General features: G+C 39.6%; 1 protein-coding gene across 3 annotated transcripts in view; it reads left to right on the plus strand.

The window, feature by feature from the left end:
* MACROD2 (mono-ADP ribosylhydrolase 2) overlaps positions 1-25,048 on the plus strand; it is an 893,688-nt gene that overhangs the window by 500,414 nt on the left and 368,226 nt on the right. For all 3 annotated transcript variants that reach the window (XM_087774714.1, XM_087774715.1, XM_087774713.1), the window contains exon 6: positions 18,523-18,644. In XM_087774714.1, coding sequence (XP_087630840.1) covers positions 18,523-18,644 — 122 coding nt within the window. The remainder of the gene's footprint in view (positions 1-18,522; positions 18,645-25,048) is intronic.

Consider the following 25,048-nt stretch of genomic DNA (forward strand, 5'->3'; position numbering starts at 1 on the left):
CCTAAAAAACTGGTGTTAACTCTGTAGTAAATTTTGGTGTCAAAGGATGCTGCAAATAGTGTTACAGCAACAATTAACATGGGCAGAACTATAATCTCATTTGCTTTCAAGGTACCTTCTTCAAACACTAGTGCAGCAAGGGTAACAGATCGGATTAAGTTATGTGTATGGCAATAAATCTACTGTGTTGCATAAACACTCTCCGTTTGACACAGAAGAGGACAGTGCAGACTCTCTTCTCTGTCTTAGCAGAGCTTATCCATATTTATTTCAGCTAATCTTTTGATTCAATGTGGTAATCACTTAAATATCCTAATTGGCTAATTCTATTATTACATTCACTGCTAATGTGGTAATTGTTTTATTTCTGGGGAAGTTGTAAAAAATGCTACTTGATATTGATTTATTTATCTTCTGCTCCATTTATTTTTGTTAAAATATGGTTGGATTTAAGAGTGTTTCGGAAAATCATTATCATACATAAGCATGTTAGTGAAGAAGGTTGGGGCAGAGTGAAAAAGGGAGAAGGCACCATTGTACAGAAGAGATACGAATACAGTGTAGAAATCTTGGGTTTAAATGAATTTGTTGTGCGGTCAAAACACGTCTGGCTGCATTTCATTCATCTAGTTTCCTAGCAATAAAATGCAAAAATAAAAAGCCAATCACTGCAAACTCTCCAGGGTTTTACTGTCCTGGTTTCTGGTCAACAAGGCCCAGTTGCCTCTTTACTTTCTTGAAAGCATTATCCCTTTGAAAAGGCTCGTATAGCTGTGCCTAATTGCTGAGAGTGTCTTTCTGCACAGCCCTGAGCTATAGCAGGGAATTAGCTCCCCAGAGCGAGGGTGCTTTCCTTTGGGGGAAAGCAGGGGAGGAACAGCTTCTCATCAAGATGATACCGGGTGAGGGTGCAGAAGCTTCTAAGTCCCATCAGGGAACAGCTCCCTCCATTACAGGCAGAAAATTCACATTAACAACACTGTTTCATCAGTTTGTTTGCTGTATTTTTGCTACGCTAATTATTGTGATGGCTGTGTTAGTTACTCCATAAGCCAGTGCTGCCACTTTTAGGGGTTAAAAGCAAGTAAATTCCAAGGATATGCTGCAGTTGTATTTTTGCCTGCTAGCTTATTGCCATTGAAGTCGCAGAAACGCTGCACGGAAATAAGATTATGCTTACGGTTAAAACTGAGCCCATGCTGAATGTAGGTCTGCACCATTTTCCACCTTTTGCATTTACTGCGTCAAACCTGGGAGTAAGACCCACGTTTTTTGAGTCTCTTCGCTTGTAGCTAATTCTGGAAACTTTATCTAAATATTCAGCTTATGGTATTTGCGGAAGGTGCTCGTGGATCTGACGTCTCTGTAGATGGGTTTTTCTTGGCTGAGAGTTATTAGTGACTATGGTTATCAAAGATTTTGTTCTTTGAGACGGGGGAAGTGTTTTCTCACCTCCGTAATTTCTCTATCTTTTGTTGCAATGCAAACTAGACTGTACACATGCTTACTTTATAAGTAATCCAAGTCTTTGGGTTTTGAATTTACCTTTTAGTCATGGAAATAAGGAAGGAATTTGAATTCACTGAATTTAAGTGAATTTAATGAATTCACTTTAATGTGAAACCACATTAAAGAATTGAGTAAAGCATTTGGAAGGGTCGGCTGTATAAAGACTACACTTGAATATCTAAAAGACACTGAACACTCTTCTCAAATGCTCTCATTAACAAGTTACCAAAGTGACAAAAAATCTTCCTTTAAGGAGAAGGTCTATTTGGCAATTTTATTACTTACCGGTTAAATGATAAGTTTATAAGTGTGCCACCTGTTTCCTCATCATAGAGCACAGCTGCTGCATCCCCTTTATGTGACCTTACAGGTGCCTCAGTGACTTTCTTGCAGTTAGTGGACTTTCTGTATCATCTCTGAATCTCTAAAAATCCTAAGACTTTTTGTGCTCTTTTTAAGGGGTGTTGGGTTTCATTCTCTGAAGGAGATAGCCCTCCTCTCTCAGAAGTCCTTTTCAGCATTAACATGTAGTGTTATGTTTTCCTAGAAATCGAGGAGTTTTTAGGTGAGAAGTTTTCAGGATAAAATAAATTGCACTCTGCCTTTATAAGTACATCAAGCACATTTCTGTCCATTGTTTTTCTTTATCATTGTGCTTTTTAATGAAATATGTAGTTTCTAAATTCTCAAATGAAAGGATTTGGGCAATGGCACAGAAAAGTTCACTCCTAAGGCTATTGAATCTCCCTGTAAACCTTTCTGTGGCTTTTAGAGAGACTGGAAACCTGTGAAAAGGGTATCGTTAGTTCAGAGACTTTTGGAGGAAGCTGGGTGCTAATAAGGCTTTCGTGAATTTTGCAGAACTGCCTCCCTGCCCCCTCCTTTCTGTATTGCAGTGTAACAAAACATTGCTTCCATAGGAGCAGTCCTCCACATTTATTTCCATCCAAAGCTATACACTTTGAATACTGTTTATTACTAATGTCAAGTTTCAACAGTATGTACAGCTTATATCCACAGTAGTCATCTATCACTTGAAAGAAGGCTTTAATTAATGGAATCCCATTTTTAATGAGGTACCGAGCCATGATCTTGTAAATTCTGCGGTACAGAGAATCACTTAGTTCAGGTTCGCTTGCAACAATCCTCAACAGCGTGGTGCTTTTTATGACATTGTTTAACAGATTTTGATGTTAATCTAGGAGCCCTTTTTGGAGTAACTGTGTTCTTTTCCTTGTAAGCATATTTTGAATTAATTGTGTGTTAGGTTTTTCAAGCGATGATACTGTTGCTGGCCTTCTGAACAAAAAACTTCTGGTATGTCTGAACTATTTGCCCTGTGTCCACCCTGGAACTCCAAAGGGGATTCACTGCTCTCAAATCCTTTCCAAAAGCATCTTTGCTGCAACACCTAGGCCAGTCAAATTCCATTATTTTCACAAAAACCACTCATGTTTAAAAACTGCAGCCACTTCCCCCACCTCCTCCTCTTGCAACTGTAGGAATGAGCGCTGGGTAGGAGGAAAGGGCAGTTCTCAGCCACGCGTTTAATATCCTGGCTGAGATGTGCTGGTTTAAACACGCTGCGCTTGACACAAGACCAGAAGGTGGGAAGTGAGGCAGGGCGGGTTTGGTGCCAGCTTTCTGTATCCTTGCGTCTGAGCCAGCCGGTCGCCAGTCCTCATCTGATGGCAAGTGACAGCGGCACGTTGAGCTGCTTTAACCTCCGACGAGCACTCCCAGCTCCCAAGGGGCGATTCTGGCGATGCTGGGGGCAGAAAGACATACCCACGAGAGCCCTTTCCCTGAAAATGCTGCGAAGATGGTGGCTCCGCAGCAGTGTATAAATGTTCCCTTTGTGGGAGGGATGGCCCTAGGGCAGCAGTGCCTGCTGCCTTTCCCACTGGTTCCCAGAGCCCTTGCTACACAGAGCACATAAGTGAATTTAAGAGTGAAATCCCTAGGTGGCTTATTTTTTTCCCTTTTTTTTTTTTTTTGAAGTATCATTGCATACAAGAAGCCATTCAGGTGGTTGCGAATGTTATTTTAATGGAGCTATTGGAAAGACAGGGCTCTCCCACAGAACCAAGAACCAGAAATGTTGAAATAGTTCCCTGGCAATGGGAAAAAAAGAACAGTGTTCTGACAGATTTTAAGCACTTGATATCCAATTGCTTATCCATCGCAAAATAGGAAATTCGGAAGGCTCAAAGCGTGGTGCACACAGATAATAATCACGCAATAATCCAAATGGTTTATTATTTGGTTGTGAATAATCCAAATTCCCCAGTGTTTACTGTTCTTTAACTATTTTGGACCTCTAGTAATATTTTTTTAAAAATAAATACTATGTTTTTAACAAATTGATATGTTGTTTAATATCATACTGGCTTACCATTCATGTTCTTGAGCAGAGAACATTATATTCATTTCTATATTGCCAGGATTCACACTTGAAGTATGGATTTTTGTTTGTGTTTTTTAAAAAGTGCATTTCATAGCATTTGAGTTCAATGTAATTGTTAGACTTCCCCTGTGAACCTCTGTTTCATATTATGAAGGATCTGCCCTTCCAGAACTTGTTAACTGGTGCTTTGGTTCAAATAATTAGTAAATTGTTCTGTACTAAGATCAGCAAACTATTAAGAAGTAATTTTGTTTGAAAGTAAGTAATCTTCCTCTTCAAGGGCTTTTAAAAGAAAACTTAAGTCAGCATCAGGTTGCTATTCAGACTCTGTTTATTTTAACTGATGATGCATTTTCATTGTCTTATTGTCCTACTCATGTTGTGATGAGAATGTAGAATTACACCTTCTGGTATCTGTGGTTTGTACCACAAATAAATGTAATTCTACCTGACTTGTTCATTGGCTGGTAATTGAAAACATTGGCAATGGTTTTCATTTTAGTCTCAAGGTCCAACAGTTCTGTTTGGGTTTTTGTTTGGTTGGTGGTGTGTTGTTTTTTTTTTTTTCAGAATTCAGCAGAAGTGAATGTGCACTTATTTTGGTAATCCCATTTCAAGGGATGTTATTAGGAACTTCTTGTTGGGAGCATCAGTGTGGTGTTCTTGGACCTCAAACACCATTGAACACTTTTAACTACTCAACTAGTTTTCACAATCTGTTGTCCTGTAAAGTAATAAATGGCCCAAATTTTCTACACACTAATTAAAATTCCATTTCTCATGAATTCCTTAATCGAGAGCAAGTCATTATGTGCTTTGTTGATTCTTAAGTGCAAAGATAATTGCAATGGGCAGCATGAAAGTGGTTTGATTATTGCCTGTCGACTCTTGTGAATTCTAATAGGTCTAATTGCATAGCATCAATTCATCATCTCAGCATCACTTCTTTTTATTATTAGCTCTCTGAATTGTAATGTGCTCATAAAGAAGTGTAGTAGTATATCAGGGCTGACATGGTACCTGGCCTATTGTAATTTTCCTTCCTTACCTAATGTTACTATCGAATTAAAAGTTTATTATACGGTCCCCCTTTCCAGAAACTAGTTTCAAAATTTGTCTTCGTGAAGAAAAGGATACTGTCTTCCTCTGAATTTGCATTTGTAATTTCTCTGCTAAATGATAGTCAGTCCTATTTTTTACTTTTCCAAACCATTCCCATAAATCCTGACTGTAATGTGTTGGCTGCAAAACATCTATCAAAAGCTTTATGACAGCGCTCTTTGTTATTGCTGAACATTATTTAGATGACGAAGACTCTGTAATGAGGTGAAGTTCCTAACAAAAACTTTCTTGGTGGAGAAGCAGGAGAAAAGGAGCACTCAGCTATATGAGAATTGCATTCTGGGGGACATCAGGAAGGGGGATTGGTTTTGTTGGGTGTCCTTTTTCTTTTGCCTTTGCTTCCTCCCCCTGCAAAGCAAGGATATCAATTTAGACAATGTTATCTTGAAAGTAGCTGAAGATAGCTATAGACAAAAGCACAATCTTCTAACTAAAGATGACAAAGTTCTGGATTAGTAATTTTAATAGATGGTACTGCAAACATGTAGAAAAATCCTAGCTTCCCCAAAAGATGAAGTTTCTACTAAGCCAAAGTACCACAAATATTTAAATTATAAAACATTAACACTGTCAGCACTAACATGGGCTAAATTACTTATTTCTAAAAAGTATCCTCTTGAGTTTTCTTAAAAATGGAAAGATGCCCTTGTGCTTATGCTAAAGCTTTGCCTTTTTCTAAAACTTTGTGAGTGTAGTGAACTCATCACGCTAGATTCCTCATCCTTCGTCTCTTCCATATGCTGCTGTGGCACCAATGGTATCTACAGACTTCTCAGAGCACTAGTAGCCATTGCTGCAAAGTGATCTTCGGAGTCGTACCACAGCCTGGGTATTGTTAAGCACTTTACCGCAGAAATGACACTAGTGAAGCAATTGGATTTCGCTTTTTCCAATGCATTGCTTTCAAACACGGGAACTACGTGGAAAACATTCACGTGCGTAAGGTTGAGGATGTTTACCATGATTAATATCAAGCATTTGGCTTGCCTTAAAAAAAAAAATCTGCAGTGGTTTCACAAAAACATGTGAAAGCACATGTCAATGTTGTGTTTTCTTTGCTGCCCTGCCTAACGTGTTCTTGCTTGCTTGACTGTATATTGCTCAGCTGGCAAGGTCAGCCAAATTGTCTGCTGCTTCACGTGCCCTGATTTCTGGCTTTTTTGTAAACAATAAGAGTTGACATTATTCTTGAAGCAGTTGCTTTCACTGTGAAAATATCAGTATGTCTTTCCGACAACCCACGCAAGGGGAGACGACGCTGTGAAGTACAACTTTGCACACAGACTTCTAAAAATTCCACCTAATCCTCAGGCTGGTATTAAAATGGATAATGTGAGTTTGCAGACATTTCCTCTTTTCCTGGAGAAATGATGCATTGAGCTTGTGGGCACTGCGGGTGGCAAAATAACCATTTTGCTTCAATAACAAGTGCAATAAAATTTACAAATCTTTTTCTCAATATGGTTTCCCAGAAATTGAGCAGTTCCCCTCAGCAAGGCACAGCCTTGTGTTTGGAAATGGCATGTTGTTCTGACACTTTTGTCACCCTTGCAAGCTTTGCTGTTGTCACATTGGTGGGGTTTTTTTGGTTTTTTGTTTGTTTTGGTGGTTTTTTTGGTTGTGTTCCCCCCCCCCCCCCCCCCAAAGGCTTTACTGCATTATTGCTGCCATTTCTAGCCCCACTCTTTCTGGTTCCCAGTTCCTAAACCACGATAGCCTATGTAAGACTTGAGTTTGAGACTCCCCAGTTTTGATTATCATGAAATGCTTGTGACAGGCTAGTGGGATGCTATGTTGTTACTTAGAACATAAGTCGACTGTATTTACATCTGTGTTTCTTCTACAGCAAGGCTAAACTCAAGACTATCCTTCATCAGCTCTTTTAGGTAGTTACATGACTTTCCAGAAGGTTGTTTAAGTACATTTTCTCAATTGAGCTGAACAAGGTATGATACCAGTGTTTTTCCGAGGGCTCTTCCTAGTGATGTTGTTTGACATGGAGAACATTAGCAGTGCAATAAGCCTCTGCAAGTTGCTAACAGTTTGCTTTCCAATATGCTTTATCTTGACAAAAGAAAAGAAAAATGGTTCCCCTGCTTCTTATTTTGGTACGCTTGCTCCTGCTGCAAATTCAACTGTTTACAACTTCCAGTGATGCAAAACACTCTTGAGATGTTTGTCAAAGCTTGTTTTTCACTTGAATCCACACAATCGTTACATATCGTACAGAATACCACACCACAATTTTTGTTAAATATCCTTGCTGGATGCATTTAATTTCTCTGCTTAGCTTTTGTATCTGCCAGCACTTCTGCATGTGTTTGCTGGGGACTCTTAGCTCCTCTCCACCTCAGTGGTGCTCGCCTATGTCGCTGGTGAGCTAAGCTGTGACGTAAGCAGGCAGCTTCTGTACTGCAGTGGGCCGGTAGCCTGGCCGAGCCGGTCACAGCCCGGGAGAGGGTGTATATGCCTTAATATGAAATACAGCATCTGCTGAGTCAGGTGTTGTGACACAAATGCAATTCAGACAGTAAATGGAGTAAAGATGGGTGGCGGTTTCTGGTCCGCACTTTGTTTTCATTTTGCTGTTCCTCTTCTCTGGTGCACGTACCTCTCGGAGCTGGAAGGGAGTAGAGACCAGAAGATTTCAATGCAATGTTTCTGTGGTATCTGTGAAAGCTCCGTTCTGCGGACATTTCTGAAAGAAAACTGATAGAAGCAGGGCCAGCGTTGAGGGGAGAGCGCCATGTTCAGACGCAGCACTATTGGCCGGAACAAGGGGTTCCCCCCCCCCCCCCACCTGCTGTGAGGTGCATCCTGCTGCCCTGTCTGTGAAGGCATGGACTGAGGTGCAAATTGTAAGCTTGGGCTCTAATTCAAGGAGTCCCAAGACTGAGCAAGAAGGCATAGCTGGAAAGTCATGGGCTGGTGTCCTGTTTGCATTGGGCAAAGGCTCCAGTTGGCTGAGTGTGCACAGAACGGTGTGCTGTTAGGGCAACTGTACCTCGACCGTACCCTTGCTCACCTGGGCAGAAGATCTGCTTTCAGTCTCGATTCAAGCCTTATGTTTACTTAGTTCTGCTAAAATAGTTGCTGGTTTTATTAATAATATAAATTAGCCTGTTTGCTTGTTTTGTTTGGGGTATTTGGAGAAGTAATAGCTGTTTATTAATAAAGCATGCAGGTAGCAGGACTGAGGCACTGAAGTCCTAAATCTGTGGTGTTTTGTGGTTTTGTTTGTGGTTTGGGTTTTTTTGTTTTTGGTTTTTTTTTTTTTAGTCTGTGCCTGTGGTATAGCATAGTCTGTACAGATATGTGTCTTCCCATTTTCCCTCTCCCACCCCCCCTTAGGTTCAGGCTTGCTCATGCCCCCATCATCTGCTGGGTTTGCTTTTAAGATGGGTTGCAGAGCAGTGAATTCCAAGTGCTAGTGTTTGTTTCGTTGCTAGCCGATGAAACTATCTTTCAAACGAGAGAGTATCTCTGGGGAAGAGACTGGGAGGAAATGGTCAAAGGAATTTATCGCGGATGCTCGGCATGCACTGCATTCCCACAAGTTGGTATCTGAAATATGTTGATATCAGGAGGGCGTTTTAGCGTGGTTTCAGCCACCTAAATTAAAATTGATGATAGAAAGCGAGATTCCTCTTCTAGGCATGAAGTCTCATGTTACGGTTCAAAGAGCTGTCCAGTTATTTCGCTTATCACTCTTATATGAAGCAATTAAAGTGGCACTGCCAGCTTGAAAACTAGTCAGCTTTTAAAAATGACTTCAACTTACTTTTGGGTACCACATATGTCCCTGTTTCCATTGACTGTGGTGTGAGTTTGGGAGAGAGGTGGCTGTAGTAAATTTAAGTTTTTCCTCTTTTTGTTGTTTTGTGATGAGCTTACAGGTATAGCAAGGGAAATGGTCTCTAAAGGAACGGACTGTAGACAAAGGTCTGAAATGCTAGAAGTTTTGAAAGTACAGAAGGTAAATACTTACTTTAAATGAAGTAAATTGGAGAGGATACCTAGATTTTTTTTTTGTTACAATAAAAAAGTAGTAAAAGTGAAATTTTTTTTTTTTCTCTTCAGTGATGCTACTTAAAAGATGAAGTGATAAAGGTGCATTCCTTCATTATGGAGAAGGTGTGCTGTCATTTTCCCTTGCTGGTATTTGGATCCTTGCTATCCTTAAGCAATGGTCTCACTGATGTCAGTGGGACTGCTCCCAGGCTTGAAAGCACTTTGCAAGTTCAGAGCTATAAGCACTATGTTTATTGCTTATCAGGAAAATTCAGTATCCCCTTTATTAAATGCAGTCCTGTAACACGATTTACATGTCTCCTCAGCTCTCTCTCTCTTTAAACTGGGAATATGTATTTTAAAAAATATTTAATGGTTTCAGTCTTGTTGTTTCTAACTTTCTCCTCTCTCTGCCTCCACTCTGCTTTGAGAGACGATAAATGGTATCAACAGGCTGCATGAGGCTCTCCTATCTGTATTCCAAGAGCAATGTGTTTGTGGCAAGGGAAAAACTAAACTTTCCTAGGCATGGTTTTCTAAGTTTTAAGTGTTCAAATTTTAAAGTTAATCAGGTTGATTTAGCTACCACTGGCTTCTTTAGAAGATACATGGAGAGCCTGTAATTTCATCACCTTTCTTCTTTTTTTTCTTAAAGACCATGAGCAAAATCCTTAGCAAAAGCATGTAATTTTCTACTGTGAAGGTTATGTAGTTTAGAGAAGTGTCACGTGAAAAAGATGTGCTCTGATTTCGGAGGTAGAAAATTGTTTATTCTCAAGAAAAGAAAGTATAGAAAAAGTAAATAAAAAAAAAGCATGGTAACTTTTTGTAATGTGCTGCCATCGAGGAATAGATGCACCACAATGAAGCTATAAATGTAGTAAAATTTTCTTTGAAGCTTTAAATCATGCTTTATTGCCTCTTTAAGAAGCCCATAAAACTTCCTATTAAGGAAACAGTTCTTTCAGTCTGATTTTTAAAAACCTTTTTACCTGAGGTGATCTGATTAAAAAAATTTGTATCTCTTCTCTAGGCAGATAAAAATGGTGCTGGCAGTTTCCTCTCGTTGCAGCTGAGGTTATTCTGCTGCTAATGTGTGATTAAGGGTTGTTTAGTCTGGTCTTCTGAAAACTTCTTGCCATTATCACCGGTCCTTTCGAATGAAGATGTTTTGTAAAGGTTTATGCTGATATTCTTAAATCCTATGTGAAGGACAAATATTTTGTGTAATTCAGTAATTTCATAAAGGCAAAGAAAGTCTTGAAGTATTGGTACAGCGAGCACTGTTTCTTGACACTCACCCTGCAAACAATCTGGCAACCTGCTTGTATTCAAGACCCAGTTCAAGATTTCCCATGGCCATGGCAAACACTATGTGTCAGGGTTGTTTGGGTTTTTTTGTTGGTACTTTTACTGTAGTTCTCTTGAGATGCCTTCCTTTGTTTCAGCGTCCCTTCAAAGATCTCAACCGAATAATAAAAGGTGGTTTAATAAGAAATGTTAGTAGTGTTATCAAAACAGAATTTGCACAGAAAAAAATCCTTAAAATAGGAAATAAAGGGCTTTTTTAATAGCTTGTTGTTAAATTATTAGAGCACTCTGTAGCACTGTTTGGCACTCAGAAGAAAGCGGAAGAATTTCAGCTCTGAGTATAAATCGTTTCTGGATAAAATTAGTTTGGTAGTAAGTTTTGTAGTGACGCTGAGTGGGTGTTTTTGTTGAGTGTGTGGGGTTTTTTTCTTTCTTCTTTCCCCCTGCCACTAAAGAGCATATCTACACTTTAACTGTGCAACGCACCAGCAGAGGTAACTAAATCGGCTTTAACGGAGCTGGGTTGGACACTGAAAACATCTCTTTTGATTCAAGAATGAAGTGTGGTTAAATGTACCTTGAATTTATGTGGCTAGTGTTATATCCTTCACTATGCTGTGTATTTTGGTTTGAAATTTTTGTGGAATGGCTGACAAACTCGCTCTTACTTGGTGTCTTAAGAATAAGCAAACTCAATTTAAGGGCAAACAAGTTTATTTTTGAGTGCTGAAAAGCCGTCTGACTGAATTATTAGATGAATTAAAACCAAACTCACTCCCAAACATCTTTTACTGTTCAATAGAGAAGTAAAGAGAGAATCTTTGTGGCTCATGCTTTCCTATGTGTAGCAAACAAAGCAAAAGACAGATTAAGGCATTTTTGTCTATAGCCTTGTCCACTTGCAAAGAATAATAGTTGGAGAAAGGTGGAGAGCATTACTTGGGTCAAGGGGGTCACTTGGTATGTGTTTCCCGAGCCACTCAATGAGCACGGTGCTTGGTGGAGCTCCTCTGCTGCTACAGCAAAATGAGGTTTGCTGTAGTTTGATGAGGACAAAATCTGCTTTGGGCGATGTAATTTCATTTTGTCTGTCTTGTTTTCCTAGGTATATTAAGGTCTTTATTTGGGTAGATGATTTGTAGAGGGGAAGGAGGATAACATTTGAGCGTTTCTGCTGCAAATGCTTTAAATCCAGATTAGAAAAGAAAACGGAAATAACAAGTCATGGATGTCATAATTTCATGTTAAGTCATGTCGTGTTCATTTCATGTTCATTCATATCACATCACATTATGAATATTCCAAACGCAGCCGTTGCCTTTTAGTTTTACATGTAGGCAATTATTTCCGTCGAAGTTGTGGGGCCTTCTGTCTAGTCGCTGCTTTGACATCTGTCATCGTAGTACTAAATTGCTTTGTAAAACCTATTACTTTGGGATATAGTATAGTGTCTCTTAATTGCACCACTTGCTTCTCCTGCCTGAACAGAGCCTACTTTTGTTTCTGACGTTAATGGCGAGGCCCTGATGGCAGAGCGATGCTGTAAGTTCATTGATGGGAGGGGAACTGCTCTGGGATTATATGGGCATACTTGGGCCTTGTATTTTATGACCAGCACGAGTGCCAAAAAGGCTTGGGTTTTGACTTGTGTGACTTAATTCTCTGGCCGGCTGTTGAGGCAGTGGTACAACCGTTGCGAACAAGCTCTCTGTGTTTTTTTGCTTCCCACGGATGCCAAGCGATCGCTCTCTGCTAAATGCTGGCTATTGAGCGCAGACTTCTGCGGCTCCCCAAAGGATCTCTCGGACTTGGCAAATCCTTTGCCTCTCCCTTTGGGAATATTGTTTTCTGACTGTCTCTGCTGTCTCGTGTTTAAAATATACACCTAACCCGCAAAGAGGGATGCTGGTTAATCATTTACAATAAACATCATCTTTACCTTTTCTTGGGCAGACAATGCTATTTAGGTGAAAAATGGCCTAAATATTTTACGTGAATGACTTCTAGGTATCATAGCTTTTGCAGCTAATGAAACATTTTTTGGTTCACCCAAAACAGCTATTTAATCACTGAAGGCAGCTATAAAAGCTGCAAACTTAAGTTTGAGCAGTGCTTATTGCTGCAAGCCTAAAAAACTGAGACTGTCTCTTTAACTGCTGATAAAAGCAATATGTAGCTATATAAAGCAAATAAATATTTCCAAACTGAGGAGCTGTGTCATATGCAGTCAAGTTTAGTATTGTGTGATCCATAGAAGATGTCTTGCATTTAAAATATTCAACTTGGCTAATCTAGTTTTGGAGACACATATTAGTAAATAAATTAGGCTGTGGTCCTGGGGGGTTCATTTAAGTTGAACTTAAATTAACAGTTGTTTGTTACACACTGAAAATACACATTTTTATGTGCAAGTGCATGCAACTAGAAATAGAAAATGAACAAGCTGAGCAAATTTGTATACCACACCGTTAGGCTACATGGATTCCTTGAGAACAGGGATACTCAGTACATATGAATATCTGGAGGTAATTCCATTTCCCATCAATTGAACCTTAGCTATCCCTTTTCAGCACCAGTGTGGTGGGGGTTTATTGTGTAAATCAGCTGATAAGATTTACAAGTGGAGCCCTAAATGCTCTGACTTTTTGTCAGATTTTTTTTTTATTCAATGGCTCGCACAGTGTGGTAGCTTCCTTCTTAAAATGTATACGGTTCCTGCTGTGATTGACAGGGTACAGCTTCATTATGCAGTTTGCTCGATGGGCCGATTATGGCTATGAATGCATGAATGGGATGAATGAGAGAAATGTGTAGTTGAATCTAGCCGTGGCTGGCCGGTTCGTTAACGGTGTGAATGCACCGCACTCGCGTCTGTAAGGGAAGAAATGAGAGAAAGTTATTTGTACTTTTCAGTTGTTTGGGAAAATTCATTATGCTAATATTTTTGCCATCTAGTGTCACTTTTAAGAAGAAGGGAAGAGTAAATTACATCAAAAGTAAATTACGTCAGTCTTCCAGCTTGGTTTTTGAGGCACAGCTGCTTCTCTTTGTCCTTTTGTAACTGGAAGCTGTGTTTTGTCTTTGCCCAAGCTGCTCTGTCCTTTCTCCGTAGCAGTGTGGATAAAAACTCGTGGGACAAAGAGCATGTTAAGATGTATGGACTGACTTCTTTAATAAAAAAGACCAGAGAAAACAAGCCTCATTGGCCTTTTTACACGTGGAGTTTGTATGCTACAGCAGACGTCGGTTTTTTCATAGACAGGAGTTTGAGGGGGGAGTCGCTGTGCTATTTGAAGTATTGATTAAACATGCAAATTATATTTATTTTCACTGGTGGATAAGTAGTGACAAGGATGTTTTAAATGCCCAAGTGCCTGTTATACCTCTGGATTAGTTTGTGGTTTACACAAGATTCGGTTGTCTGCCTTCATTATAGTGCTTCAGGGAAAAAGAAGAAAAAAATGACCGAAAACAAGCAGAGCTGATACAGAGGGTGCGCACAGGCAAATTGGGGTGTGATTGTCACGGCCTTGCTTTGGCCGCCAGAATTTCTAACCAAATGCCTGTAAGTCAAATGACGAAAAAGAGAGCAGTAGATCCTATAAGCTCTGCTTGGGTCAACCATGTGTTGCAACGCAAATCTTCGAAAAGCTAGTGTAAAGATGAAATGTTGCTTCAGCCCTAAAGGAGCTCCAAAACATGGTTGTATAGCATAGATCTGTGGTGATGCTTTCTTTCGACTGCCCCTACCTTCTCTTTGGAAGCACTTCTGTAGGAAAAAAATATCTCCTTCCCTTATAAATATCGCTTTAAAACTAAGAAGCTTCATTAGCGCTAGAAGCAGTTTGATCCATTGCTGTGGCCTGAACCCCAGGCGAGAATATACCTTCCTCTGGGGCTCTCCACCTTGGTGTACTGTTGAAAATGTAAGCAAACATCTCTGCTCTGTGTACACAGAGAAAGTGATATATGAACACAGGGATTGCAGCTTTCTTTTTAATGAAGTTTCTTATCAGTGTGCTTGGCTGGAAGACTGACCATAGTAAATCAGAAGCTCCAAAGCAGTGTAGGCAGCTTCATTTGACATGGAAATTAAAATGCTACAAATGGCGAGTGTGGCCTTCTCTGAGAGATGACTGCTCCCAGTTTTACTCTGTTTACCTGCTTTTGAAGAATAAAAATCCCCATTAGAGGACAATTTGGGGAAATGTTCATATCCCTTGCTCCTGTTTGACCTCATTAAGAAATGCTCAGACAGCAAAGGGGTGCAGGAGCTCCAAGAAGGAGCAGGTGCTGTTTTGTAGCGGGGATCTCTGCCAGGCTTTTCTAGCCAAACTAAATCTCTTTGGAGTTTTTCTGCATTTCCCTCAGTTTAAAAATCTTTAGGTGATGAGACTGCTTGTGGTTCATGCCGTTGTGCCTCTGCGTGCTGTGTATCTTCAGCCTGTTGGCGTGCTCATCCCTATGGCCCCTACTCCTGTCTGCGTTGCTCTCTGCAGTCAGTTTGCCTTCTCCTGCAGTAAAATTCATCCCCGCGCAGGTCCTGCCATGGTCCTTTACCATCCTTGAAGTCTGACCTGGAAGTCGTGGTTGCTTCAGAAAGGCCGTGTGCTTCTCTAGGGTGGATGCTCGTTCTGGCCCCAGGTAGACTGGTGTGGAAGGTGATCAAGTAGGGCTTGCACATCCGTGTTTGTCCTTGCCCAGTGGTGCCAAAGGTTTGCATTTGGGGCTGGCCGCTGTAGCGGGTGGCTGGAGTAGCAAGGCAGCCGTTCTGCCCCTTCATTTTCTCGTAGACAGATGCCTGCAGACTTCCCCCTCTCCAGCACACCCACCCTCCCCTGTCCTTCAGCTCCGTAGCATACAAATTTTTCTGGCTCTGCGAGCTGGTTGAGGGGGGAAATGTGTGAGCAGAAAGGAAACTTTATTGTGATAGACAAGCTGGAAGATTGACACGGTCTTCGTAGATTATATTAAAAATAAATGGCTCTGCTTCAGCCTGTGAAGTCTGATCCTCATATATTAACTGCATAGGCTGGGGGGGAGAGCTGTTTTATTTTCTGGGTTGTTTGCTTTATGCCTGTATAATCTCAAAGGGTTTTACCTGCCTGCAAACCTTAACGTATTATGGAATAGCTTGAGCAGAATAATGTATGGTTTAGGCAATGTATGGATACACTGATTTTTATTGACAATGTACAACAATAAAAGTATTACTTCCCTGTTTGTCTGCTGACCATGAAACAGACTGGCATGTTACTAATGCTGCGCTGCTAGTAAAATCTTACTCTATCGTGTGTTTCAGAATAATAACATGCATGAGTAAAGCAATTTTTGCCAATGATACTCTGTAAACAGTGACAAAAGTTTTGATATTTTATAAACCAAAATTGGTCTTCAGTGTCCTGTCTAAAGAGCAGCCTATGATTGGGCTTATAAAAATTAAAACATAAAAGCTAATAATTGCATTAAATGTTACCTATTTACGTGAAGTGTCTGGTGCAGTGATAGAGGGTTGGAAATGAGGTGCCATGAAAATGCTAAATCGGGCAGTTCTGAAAAAAGACAAGAAAAACATTTCCCATTCATTGAGCTGAGAATTTTTAAAATTAGTGTTTAATAATGGAAGACTAAAGGAATGGAGTTAAACATTTAATGAGTGAAATACATCTAGAAATAATACCAAGGGGAGACTTGTACAGAAAGACTCAAGCAAGAATTTGGTACTTGGGCTGTTGCCCAAAACTCCTTCTTGTTGTTAAGTAATAAATTAATAATTTAAGCCATTAGGCTTCAGCTTTTAAGCAGCTGCACCTTGAAATGCAAGTTACCTCAGCCTTAGAATCACAAAAGACTTCCCTCTTTCTGCTTTCTTTTATTCATCTTTTACACTTTCTTTTTAAGTTGGTTTTATAGTCATTCCTTTATTTGCTTGTTGGCTGCCGAGTGTTGTGAATATGAAATGCATCACGGTACTTCTGATCTTAAGTGTCTACAAATGTAAAATGACCTTGACTGAGATCAGATTCACTAGTATATTCCTTCCCTGCTGCTCAGTAATTGTAGCCTGCCTCTTTCAAAAACAAGTAACTAGAAGAAAAGTCGAGAAGCATTTTCTTTGAAGTTGCCAACAGCCAAATGCGAACACTTCCAAACAGAAACCTTGGAAAGTTTCAACCTGAAGGCAACTGCTGTAGTAGTGGTCTGAAATTATGGCCTTTCCTAATAGCAGTACTCACACTACCTTATCTATGCAAGCAGAAGAAAATTTTAAACTAGCTATGCTATTTCTTTTTTTTTCTAGGTCTTAATAGTTCTCAGTTTATAGTAGCTAAAATGTGTGTTTAAAAAAAAAAACAACCACAAAAACTAAAAAAAAAAACCACACAAAAAAACCCCACCACAAAACAAAAACCCAAAACAACTCTTTTCAGTACTCCTGAGTGAAGCTATTCTGCTTGTTTCGATCACCTGCTATCATCCTGCTTGTCAGTGGATAAAGACTCAACACCTACTTGATGGTTCAGTTGCCTGAAGTGCTGTAGGGAGGGTTTGCTGGAATCAGTCTGGCAGCTGTGACATTCAACAGAAATTACCCAATCTGTCCATCTTGTTCCCACAACTGGAGAAAATTACTGTGATCAAAATGGAAAGAAGAGTAGTTAACCTTTTATTGACTTCTCAGTAGGGTGGTTTTCTGTAGCAGTTGGGAAGCTTAGCTCTTGTGGGTTTCAGTTTCCCATCACAGCCAATTCCTCTGTGTTTCTGGGCACTGGGATTTTCTGACATATTTTTATTTGCTGAATATTGATACTTTCTGGCTAATGTAAAGAAAAAATTTTGGAAATGTTCAAAACATGCCTCAGAACATAAGCCACCTTTTAAGTAGTAGAGACCAGGACTTGACAGATGATGTCTGGATAAAAAAATAAAAGACAGCATACATTTTGACGTTTGACCATTTTCACTTGTGCTTTGGTATAGGTTGGAGGGAAATAATCGGACAGCTTGGGCAAAGAGTAATGGTGTGAGTTCTGTAGGATTTGCGAGTAAATTAAAATATTCTGGAGTGTAACAGCAGCAGGTGTTGCTTGGAAACCTGTCCCACATGGGACAGAAACACAACCTAACCAATGGGACCAGCAGTACCAGAATTGAAAGCATTGGCCTAATGTCTTTTTGTGGCAACGTTGTGAAAAATAGTGCCACTGTTTATTTCTGCTGCTGTATATTGTAGGGAGATGATAAGGGAGGGGGGAAAAAAAATGTACTTGCCACAGTAATTTATTCTAGTATGTTCACATGTGCTAAAGAAGAATGATGTTTGAAAAGTAAATGTGCTTCCTTCTAGTCGGGGGAGGGGAGGGTAAAAAAAAATCATGACACCTTTTTAGTTTATAGACTTCTTTTGAAGGTTTTTTACTGCAGGCTTTTTACTTCTTTTTCCTTATAACGCTTTAGAGACTTTGATTGCAGCATCTGATTTCAATGTGTCCAGGGGCATCATATCTAAGATATTCCCTGAGTGTACTTTCTCTTTTTGTTCATTAAGTTTCTTCAAACAGAATATTTTGTTTTATTGCATGGTGTGTCCATCTGGTCTGATGTGAGAGGAAAGCACATTCTTTGAATAACTAACACGTTCATAGGTCACAACTTTTCTCCTCTTAAAATGGCTGCTGAGAAAAGACTTAAAGTATTAGACACAGAAGATGACCGGTGTATGGCCATCAAAGTTCTGAGGTTTTGTGCAGTGAACTTTCCCAGTGAGAGGACCTCCAAGAGGTGAAAACAACTAGGGGTTTCAAACACTTGTACAATATTTACAGTGGTACGGCCCTAAAGATTTAGGTCATTTATGAAAAAATTTCATCTATCCTGCCTGTGGATTGCAGTACACATATAACAAGCGTTTAGTGCATTTTCCTTGTTTGTTTCCTTCAGACCAAATATTTTAAAATTTAGCCTTTACTGTTTTTCATTTTTATTTAATTATCAAAGATGTATTTTATTACATGGTTTCCAGTTATAATGATTTTCTTACAATATTATTCCTACCTTTGTGTCCAGGTACAATAACCAGAATGGATTGATTTGCGGTAAATAAACAACCTATCTTAAGATCTCTTAGGATAATTTTGTTTATTATTTTTTATTTCTTGTAGATGTGATCCATACTGTTGGGCCGATTGCAAGAGGCCATCTCACTGACACTCATAAAGAAAACTTGGCAAATTGCTATAAATCCTCCCTGAAACTGGCAAAAGAAAACAACATCAGATCAATTGTAAGTACTCTGTGAGAACACAATATTTTTTTGTAATGTGGATCTTTGTTTTCTTGCTGTAGAATAATTATAAATATAATGGTCAGCTTCCAGAAGGATTTCTTGCTGTATGTGATGTGAAAAAGCAAAAAATTAAATATCATTTGGCTAAAATAGTTGCTAGAGAAAGAGATACGGTTATTTTAGGAGGTAAGGAAAGCTGGCCTTGTAGTAGGTATAAAAACAACTGAACCAATAAGAAAGGGAGGGAGTTGTTCCTGTGGCTTGCTTTTATACAGTATTATTTATTAAAAAAAGACCTAAGAAGCCACTGGTCAGGTGGATAACTGCATGCAATGTTGCCTTCTAAATAGCTGAGAAGTGATTTAATTTGTTGCTTATTCTATCCATTAATGTTTCTTCCTAAAAATAAAAGTATTGGTCAAGTGGCAGTGCTTTTTATAGCACTCCCTCACCAAAATCCATCATAAAACAGCCTGTTATGTGATCTTCCATTGAATGCTAAAGGTTCTTTGATTGCTTGAAATATACATTACATTTTTGTACCTCAAAAGGCCAGATTTTCAAAATCCAGAGAGGAAAGGAGCTGTTCCCTCTCTGGCTCTGGAGCTTTGATTCTGTTGCTCAAACTGTAGCAGCTGAAGTGTTTAGATACCCCTAGGTTAGTTCCCTAAATGTTTATCAGAAAAGGAACTTATCACCTGGGCATGAGTCAAGCCTTTTGGGTCATTTTGGCTAATTGTGTGATAGCATGTATGTTTGGCAGCTTAGAACACACGCTTAATCTAAAAAATGTTAATTGAACCAGTGGTGTTACATCAGGGTAAAATACTCAGTAAGGGAAAGCTGTTAACATCAAAAAATCACAAGTGGAAAAATAAAGCTTTTTGAGGAGAGGGGTAGGGCTTTGAGCCCAAGTGAGATGTACCCCTCAGAGCCAAAGCTGATGAATATTGCTTATTTCTTTCTTTTTGGAGTAAACTGGGCTTTTCACACTTTTTCTGCTGATGAAGTTCTCTACTTCTCAAAATGCTGTCCAGCCCTCCCTTTGCCATTATCTAGCTGTGGTGGTACCCAATTTAGTTGTGACTTGATTTTTGGTCTTTTTTTTCCTTTTCATACGATGAACATAAATTAGAACTGAAAGCAACCTGAGGGGAGGGGGGCATGTTTTGAACTCCTCTCTGGGATTATTTAAACATCCAAGGATCTTCCTCTGTCCTGCTATCATTGGAGGCACTAACATCCCTGTGCTGGTGCTCCCGTGTTCTTCCTTGTTCTTGCCTTTAGGCTCTGGGTAATTACATGGTTCTTCTGGGGCAGTCAGGTTAGTGAGAATAAAGTTCCTAACGTGGTGGGGAGGGTAAAGAAATGGTTTGAAAATAAGAACATTGAAATAACAAAGGAAGAACTGCAGTGGGCATTGATCGATGCTGGTAATGCTTCCATCTGTTGCAATTCTTTAATTTTAGGACATTCTTGGTGGTAGCTTGGTATTTAACATAGAATAATAAAGAGTGGCCATTCTCATAGGTTTCATGTAAAACTAGCCTGATAATTTAGTAAGAAAAGATGACCACGGGAGAAATCATCCACAGATTATTTCCTTGCTGGTTAAGAGCTGTTGACTCTGCACCTGTTTGAGATAAAAAAAAAAATACTCAACACCCAGACTTGCAGAACACAGCTGCACAAGCTGAACAGGAGCCAAGAGCCATTCATTCATAGCAGCATTAAGAAGCTTAGCAGGCAATATGGATTTTAAAGTCCACATGACAGATCATGGACTGTTCTGAAAAGCCCTAAGTCCAGTGATTTTAGTGATGCTTTGGGAAGTGAAGGCTACTTGAGTGTCTACCCTAATGAACAAATCAAGCCTGGAGCAAAGTAAAATGTGTAATTCATCCAGTTAAGGAGCAGTAGATTACTGTGAGTCTGAAGAAAAGAGTACGAATTGCAAGTGGGTTTCACAAGATCCAGTACAGTAGACATAGAGGGAAAAAGAAAGAAAATGAATAAAAATATTTGCAGAGACCTGGTAGAGAGAACAGAAGTACTCAAATTGACTCGAATTTGCAACATCTGAGTGTGATGAACAAAAATTGGGGGAAAAAGGTTACCTATGTAAAATAAGGAAGAGGAAATCAGCTGGGTGGGTTGATGGCATATTTTGGTGGCCTCTTTAACAAGAAGATGAAATGAGCACGGGAAAGAGGAAAATGAATTTTAAAATAGGTACTGAGTGTAAGCAGGAAGAGCAGTGTACTTAAGACATACAAATGAATAGGTATTGATGATAGCAGGTCATAGCATACTAAAAGAATTAACTAAGCCAGAAAGCATTGGATTATGAGCAGTAGTAGCAAGTGAGAAGGAAGCAAGAAGGCATGAAAGGACTTCAAAATGTTACTTCAAAACAAAGGACAGCAAGTCTAGGAATTAATGCAAAAAGAGGGGGGGGGGGAAAAACCCCACCACAGTTCAAATTGTTTTGAACATGAATTGTGTCGTAGGAATTGGAATTGCTGGGAGTGTTATGAATGAAGAGTAATGATGAATGGCAGCATATCAAGTTGGACAGAAGTGTGTGGAGTGACTCAGGGTGCACCGCTAACCGCAGTTTAATTTAACATCTTTATTAATGATTTTTGAAGAGTCCATAAACAGCTCATTAATTACATTTATAAATGATGCTACATTAGGCAGCGTTGCAAACACTAGAAAAGGACAGAGATATATGATGACAATTGATTACAGAGACTGCGAGTATAACCTCATCCAGCACCCGCTCCAGCACCAGAAGGGAGTCCTTGCCTCCACTTCAGTGGAAGATAGGTCAGAACCAGAGCTGACAGCTACAGTGTAACTTGGCATGGGAGAAGATGAGGTAGCATATGGTGGGGGAAAATAACCCAGTTTGCAGATAGTCAAAGGGAGAAGTGTGCTGGAAAACCAGCATAATGAGGAAATGGTCTTGAATAATAAGCCTCGATTTAGATATGCTTACAGCAGTCACTTGCTTTGTTTCAGTATTACATATTGTTGACCTGCCTATAGAGAAATGATGGATGCCATAGAGGTTGTAGTTTCTGTTCAAAATGGACTGGAGAGAACAGGAATAAGATTTGGAATAGATCAAAACTCACTTATACATATGTGTATGTAGATGTTTTACATACTGAGGAAAGGAAGCAATCATCTTGAAATACTGTGTAAATTGTGAGATGCAGCTTTATGGAAGGGGGAAGAGAGGAATATCATTATGTGTACGACAAAATGGCAATTAAATGGTGTAGCTGATGTTAATTTGGGTTGCATTTGTGTCCAAGGTGTCTGGGCATGGATGAGAGCAACTCTGTGCTAACTCTTGGGGGAGCACTGAAATCTCATCTGAAAATGTTATAATCTCAGTATATAAAAAAAAATGTGGTGGGTAAAACCAGAAATGAGATGAGGGAATATAATGAAATGCCAGTCAGCGTGATTGCCTAGGATCATAACTCACCAGCAGCCCAGCCATGGGCGAGGATTTGCATAGCCATTAAGGCAGAAAGAAGAGCCTCAGGAACAAATTTGATCATCTGTAGGATTGTTCAGAGAAATCAAACAGCCCTGACATTTGTCTCCCACGCCCGTTTTCTCAAACCTTTTACGCTCTAATATGAGGTTTCGAATGCCATGTCAGCTGTTTTCATACAGGAGTTTGTCTCTCTCAGGTCATCTATTCCATCTACCCTTTAGGTTACCAAAGTAAACTTTATGTTTGTGTTTGTACTTGTGATCTGGCATTCCTGAAAACATGCATAGCTTCTTCCTTTGTGCTTGTTTATGTAGCTGTGCCCACTGTAGGACACTTGAGCTGCTCTCTGGCTATTTGTGTGGTCGTTGGCGCTGGGTGAACCTTTTGTGTCGGATGAGTCTATTATTTATACAGTCCTCTGGTTAAGAGGATACTTAAAATGTTTCTGTTTATCTCCACTTAAGTTGGTACAGATAAATGGGAGAAAAAATATTTAAGGTAATACACGGAGTTTATTTTAGGAGTAAATAGTTGGCATTTAAGCAAATTAAGTTTCTTCAATGGTCAGAATAATCTTCTAATAAATGTAAAAAATTGTATTTTGATGTTGGTCTCTTTAATACACTAGTAGCGCTGCTATCCTGCATCAATTAAATCTCTGCTGCCTGAAACACTGGGAATACATTATAGGCACCAAATCTTCGCTGAAAGAAATGGTAAAAATAATCTAACAGATGCTTTTGCTGTTTTCCTGTATTGTTTTTCTAAATAAAAGTCTTACAGGCCAATTAATTGTCAGGTTCTCAGGCAGACTCTGGGAGTTGTAATCACTGTTTTCAGGGATTAAATTAGTCCCCTGTTTACACATTGTTTGAAGTTATTTACTTTGAGTGCTCTGACTTTTTTGGAGGACCTCCTGTCCTGCTTTTCTTTGCATACGCTGCTTTGAAGCCATCTGATACCCTGGAACTTTTCTGAACATCAAGCGCTTCCCTGCCGCATACTTTGTTCAGGCTTTGCTTGTGATTGAAAAAAAATCACAATCCATGGATGCCAGTCGAAGCCAGGATCGCAGTTAAACAGACGCTTTCCAAACGGCACAGAAAACAGAGATGCTGTGCATTATTGTGGCCTGGATCCAAGTCAAAAGGGCTGTAGCGTGTTTGCAGAGAGGGAAGCTGATGCTGATCCCTTGCCCAGAAGGCAGGGCAGGCCTCCTCTGCAATGGTTGTGGAAACGGAGAAGTTTTATTCGGGACTATAGCTCTGCTGTTGTTCAGGACCGCATTCAGCACTGCAGTCTTCAGGATGGCTTCATGTTGGCAGGGGGTGAATTGTAAAGCTTTAACAAGAAGCATTTTAGACCGAGTCTCTCTGACCTCCACCTCTGGGGAGAATTATGGCTAGTGTGTGGGGGCTGGAGGAAATCCGCAAAGAATGCGGCTTTGTGAGTTGCAGAAGGAGGCGTGCTTACCACCACCAAATATAGTAACAGGGTTAAACACCAAACACAGACGTTTTTCTGTTGGATCCCTAGAGTCAGGTAGGGAAGAGTTCATGCCATTCTAGAGCCTTACTAGATTTGTTTGCTGTTGCATTAAAAACAAAAACAAACAAACAAACAAAAAAAAACGCACCAAAAATAGTCTGTCTTTCTGCCTGGATGTTTGTGCTATGAATGCAAAAGGTAGCCCTGCTCCAGGGAGAGCCTCTTAGCTGGACTTCACTTCTCAACATAACCACCGTGCTCCTTCTGTCTAAAAGTTATAAAGGCAAAAGGCCATCTAGAAATATCTCAGAAATAAGAAATAAGACCTATTTAAGGGCTGACTTGCTCATCTTCAGGTCGAGTGGAAAAGCCATCATTTGGTGGTGGGATGGCTAGTGACCTGCGATGACAGGATATTTCTGGGAGAGCAGGTTGTCTCTTTTGACTCTGGATAAAGTGGGTGCCTCCTGTGCACGCAGCTTGTGCTGCACTCTGTTAGGGTTATTACAAAAGTATGCTAAATAAGATCGGGACATGTTTTTTGAAATCCACATTGTGCATCCATTTCTGGGGTCTTAAAGCAGTGTACATAATGCATATAACTAGCTGTGCATATGCAATGCTTTTAAAATATTATTTGAGGCTTTCTTAGATAAATATTCCTTTTCGTATAAATATTAAGTTAATCTACAGGGAGTTTTGACTCATATCCTTTCTGTAGGTGTTTTTCACAATCAAGGGTCATTTACTTTATTTGTTGTCCAGGTATTGGCAAAGTTAATACACCAATACTAATACAACTTGTTTGTACAGAAACACAACCTAATGATTATTCAGAGCAGCATGTAAAAATACATCAGGAAAGGTACCTGCTAGATATCCATTTATAGCACTTAAGAAGTAACTAAATTGTCGTCTTAATTGATTTAAATATTTGTCCTCGCTGGTAGTTGTGGATTTTTAAAAACAGACTTTGCAGCTATGCACCGATATTCTTGGTATTTGTATTCACCTTTAGAAGGAAGTTGTACTTCTGGCAGGCTGCACTGTTTCTTTGAACTTCATTTGAGTGGAGAGGTAGTTAGCAGCTGTGATGCCTGAATCTTCAATTGTAACTCACGGACTTAAATTTTTTAATATGCATTTCAAACTCGGAGTGTTCTTAGCTTCTCCTGTTCTAAATTATAAAATTCATCAAAGAGGAGTTTTGCTTGAATCGTAGAAAGGCAGTTGGAATGGTGTACTAGAACGTCTTGGTCTAACAGATTGTTTTACAGTCTTGCCTTTACCTGCCTTGTTATCTCATGATGCAGAGTTATGTTTTAGGAAAAGTCAAGTGATTATTTTTTTATTTTTAAGGAAACTTATTTCCTGCTGAGAATGTTGCCATAGCAAT

This window comes from Nipponia nippon, unplaced genomic scaffold (assembly GCF_047370975.1).
Source record: "Nipponia nippon isolate SJK-2023a ecotype South Korea unplaced genomic scaffold, ASM4737097v1 scaffold_4, whole genome shotgun sequence".
Classification (NCBI taxonomy): Eukaryota; Metazoa; Chordata; class Aves; order Pelecaniformes; family Threskiornithidae; genus Nipponia; species Nipponia nippon.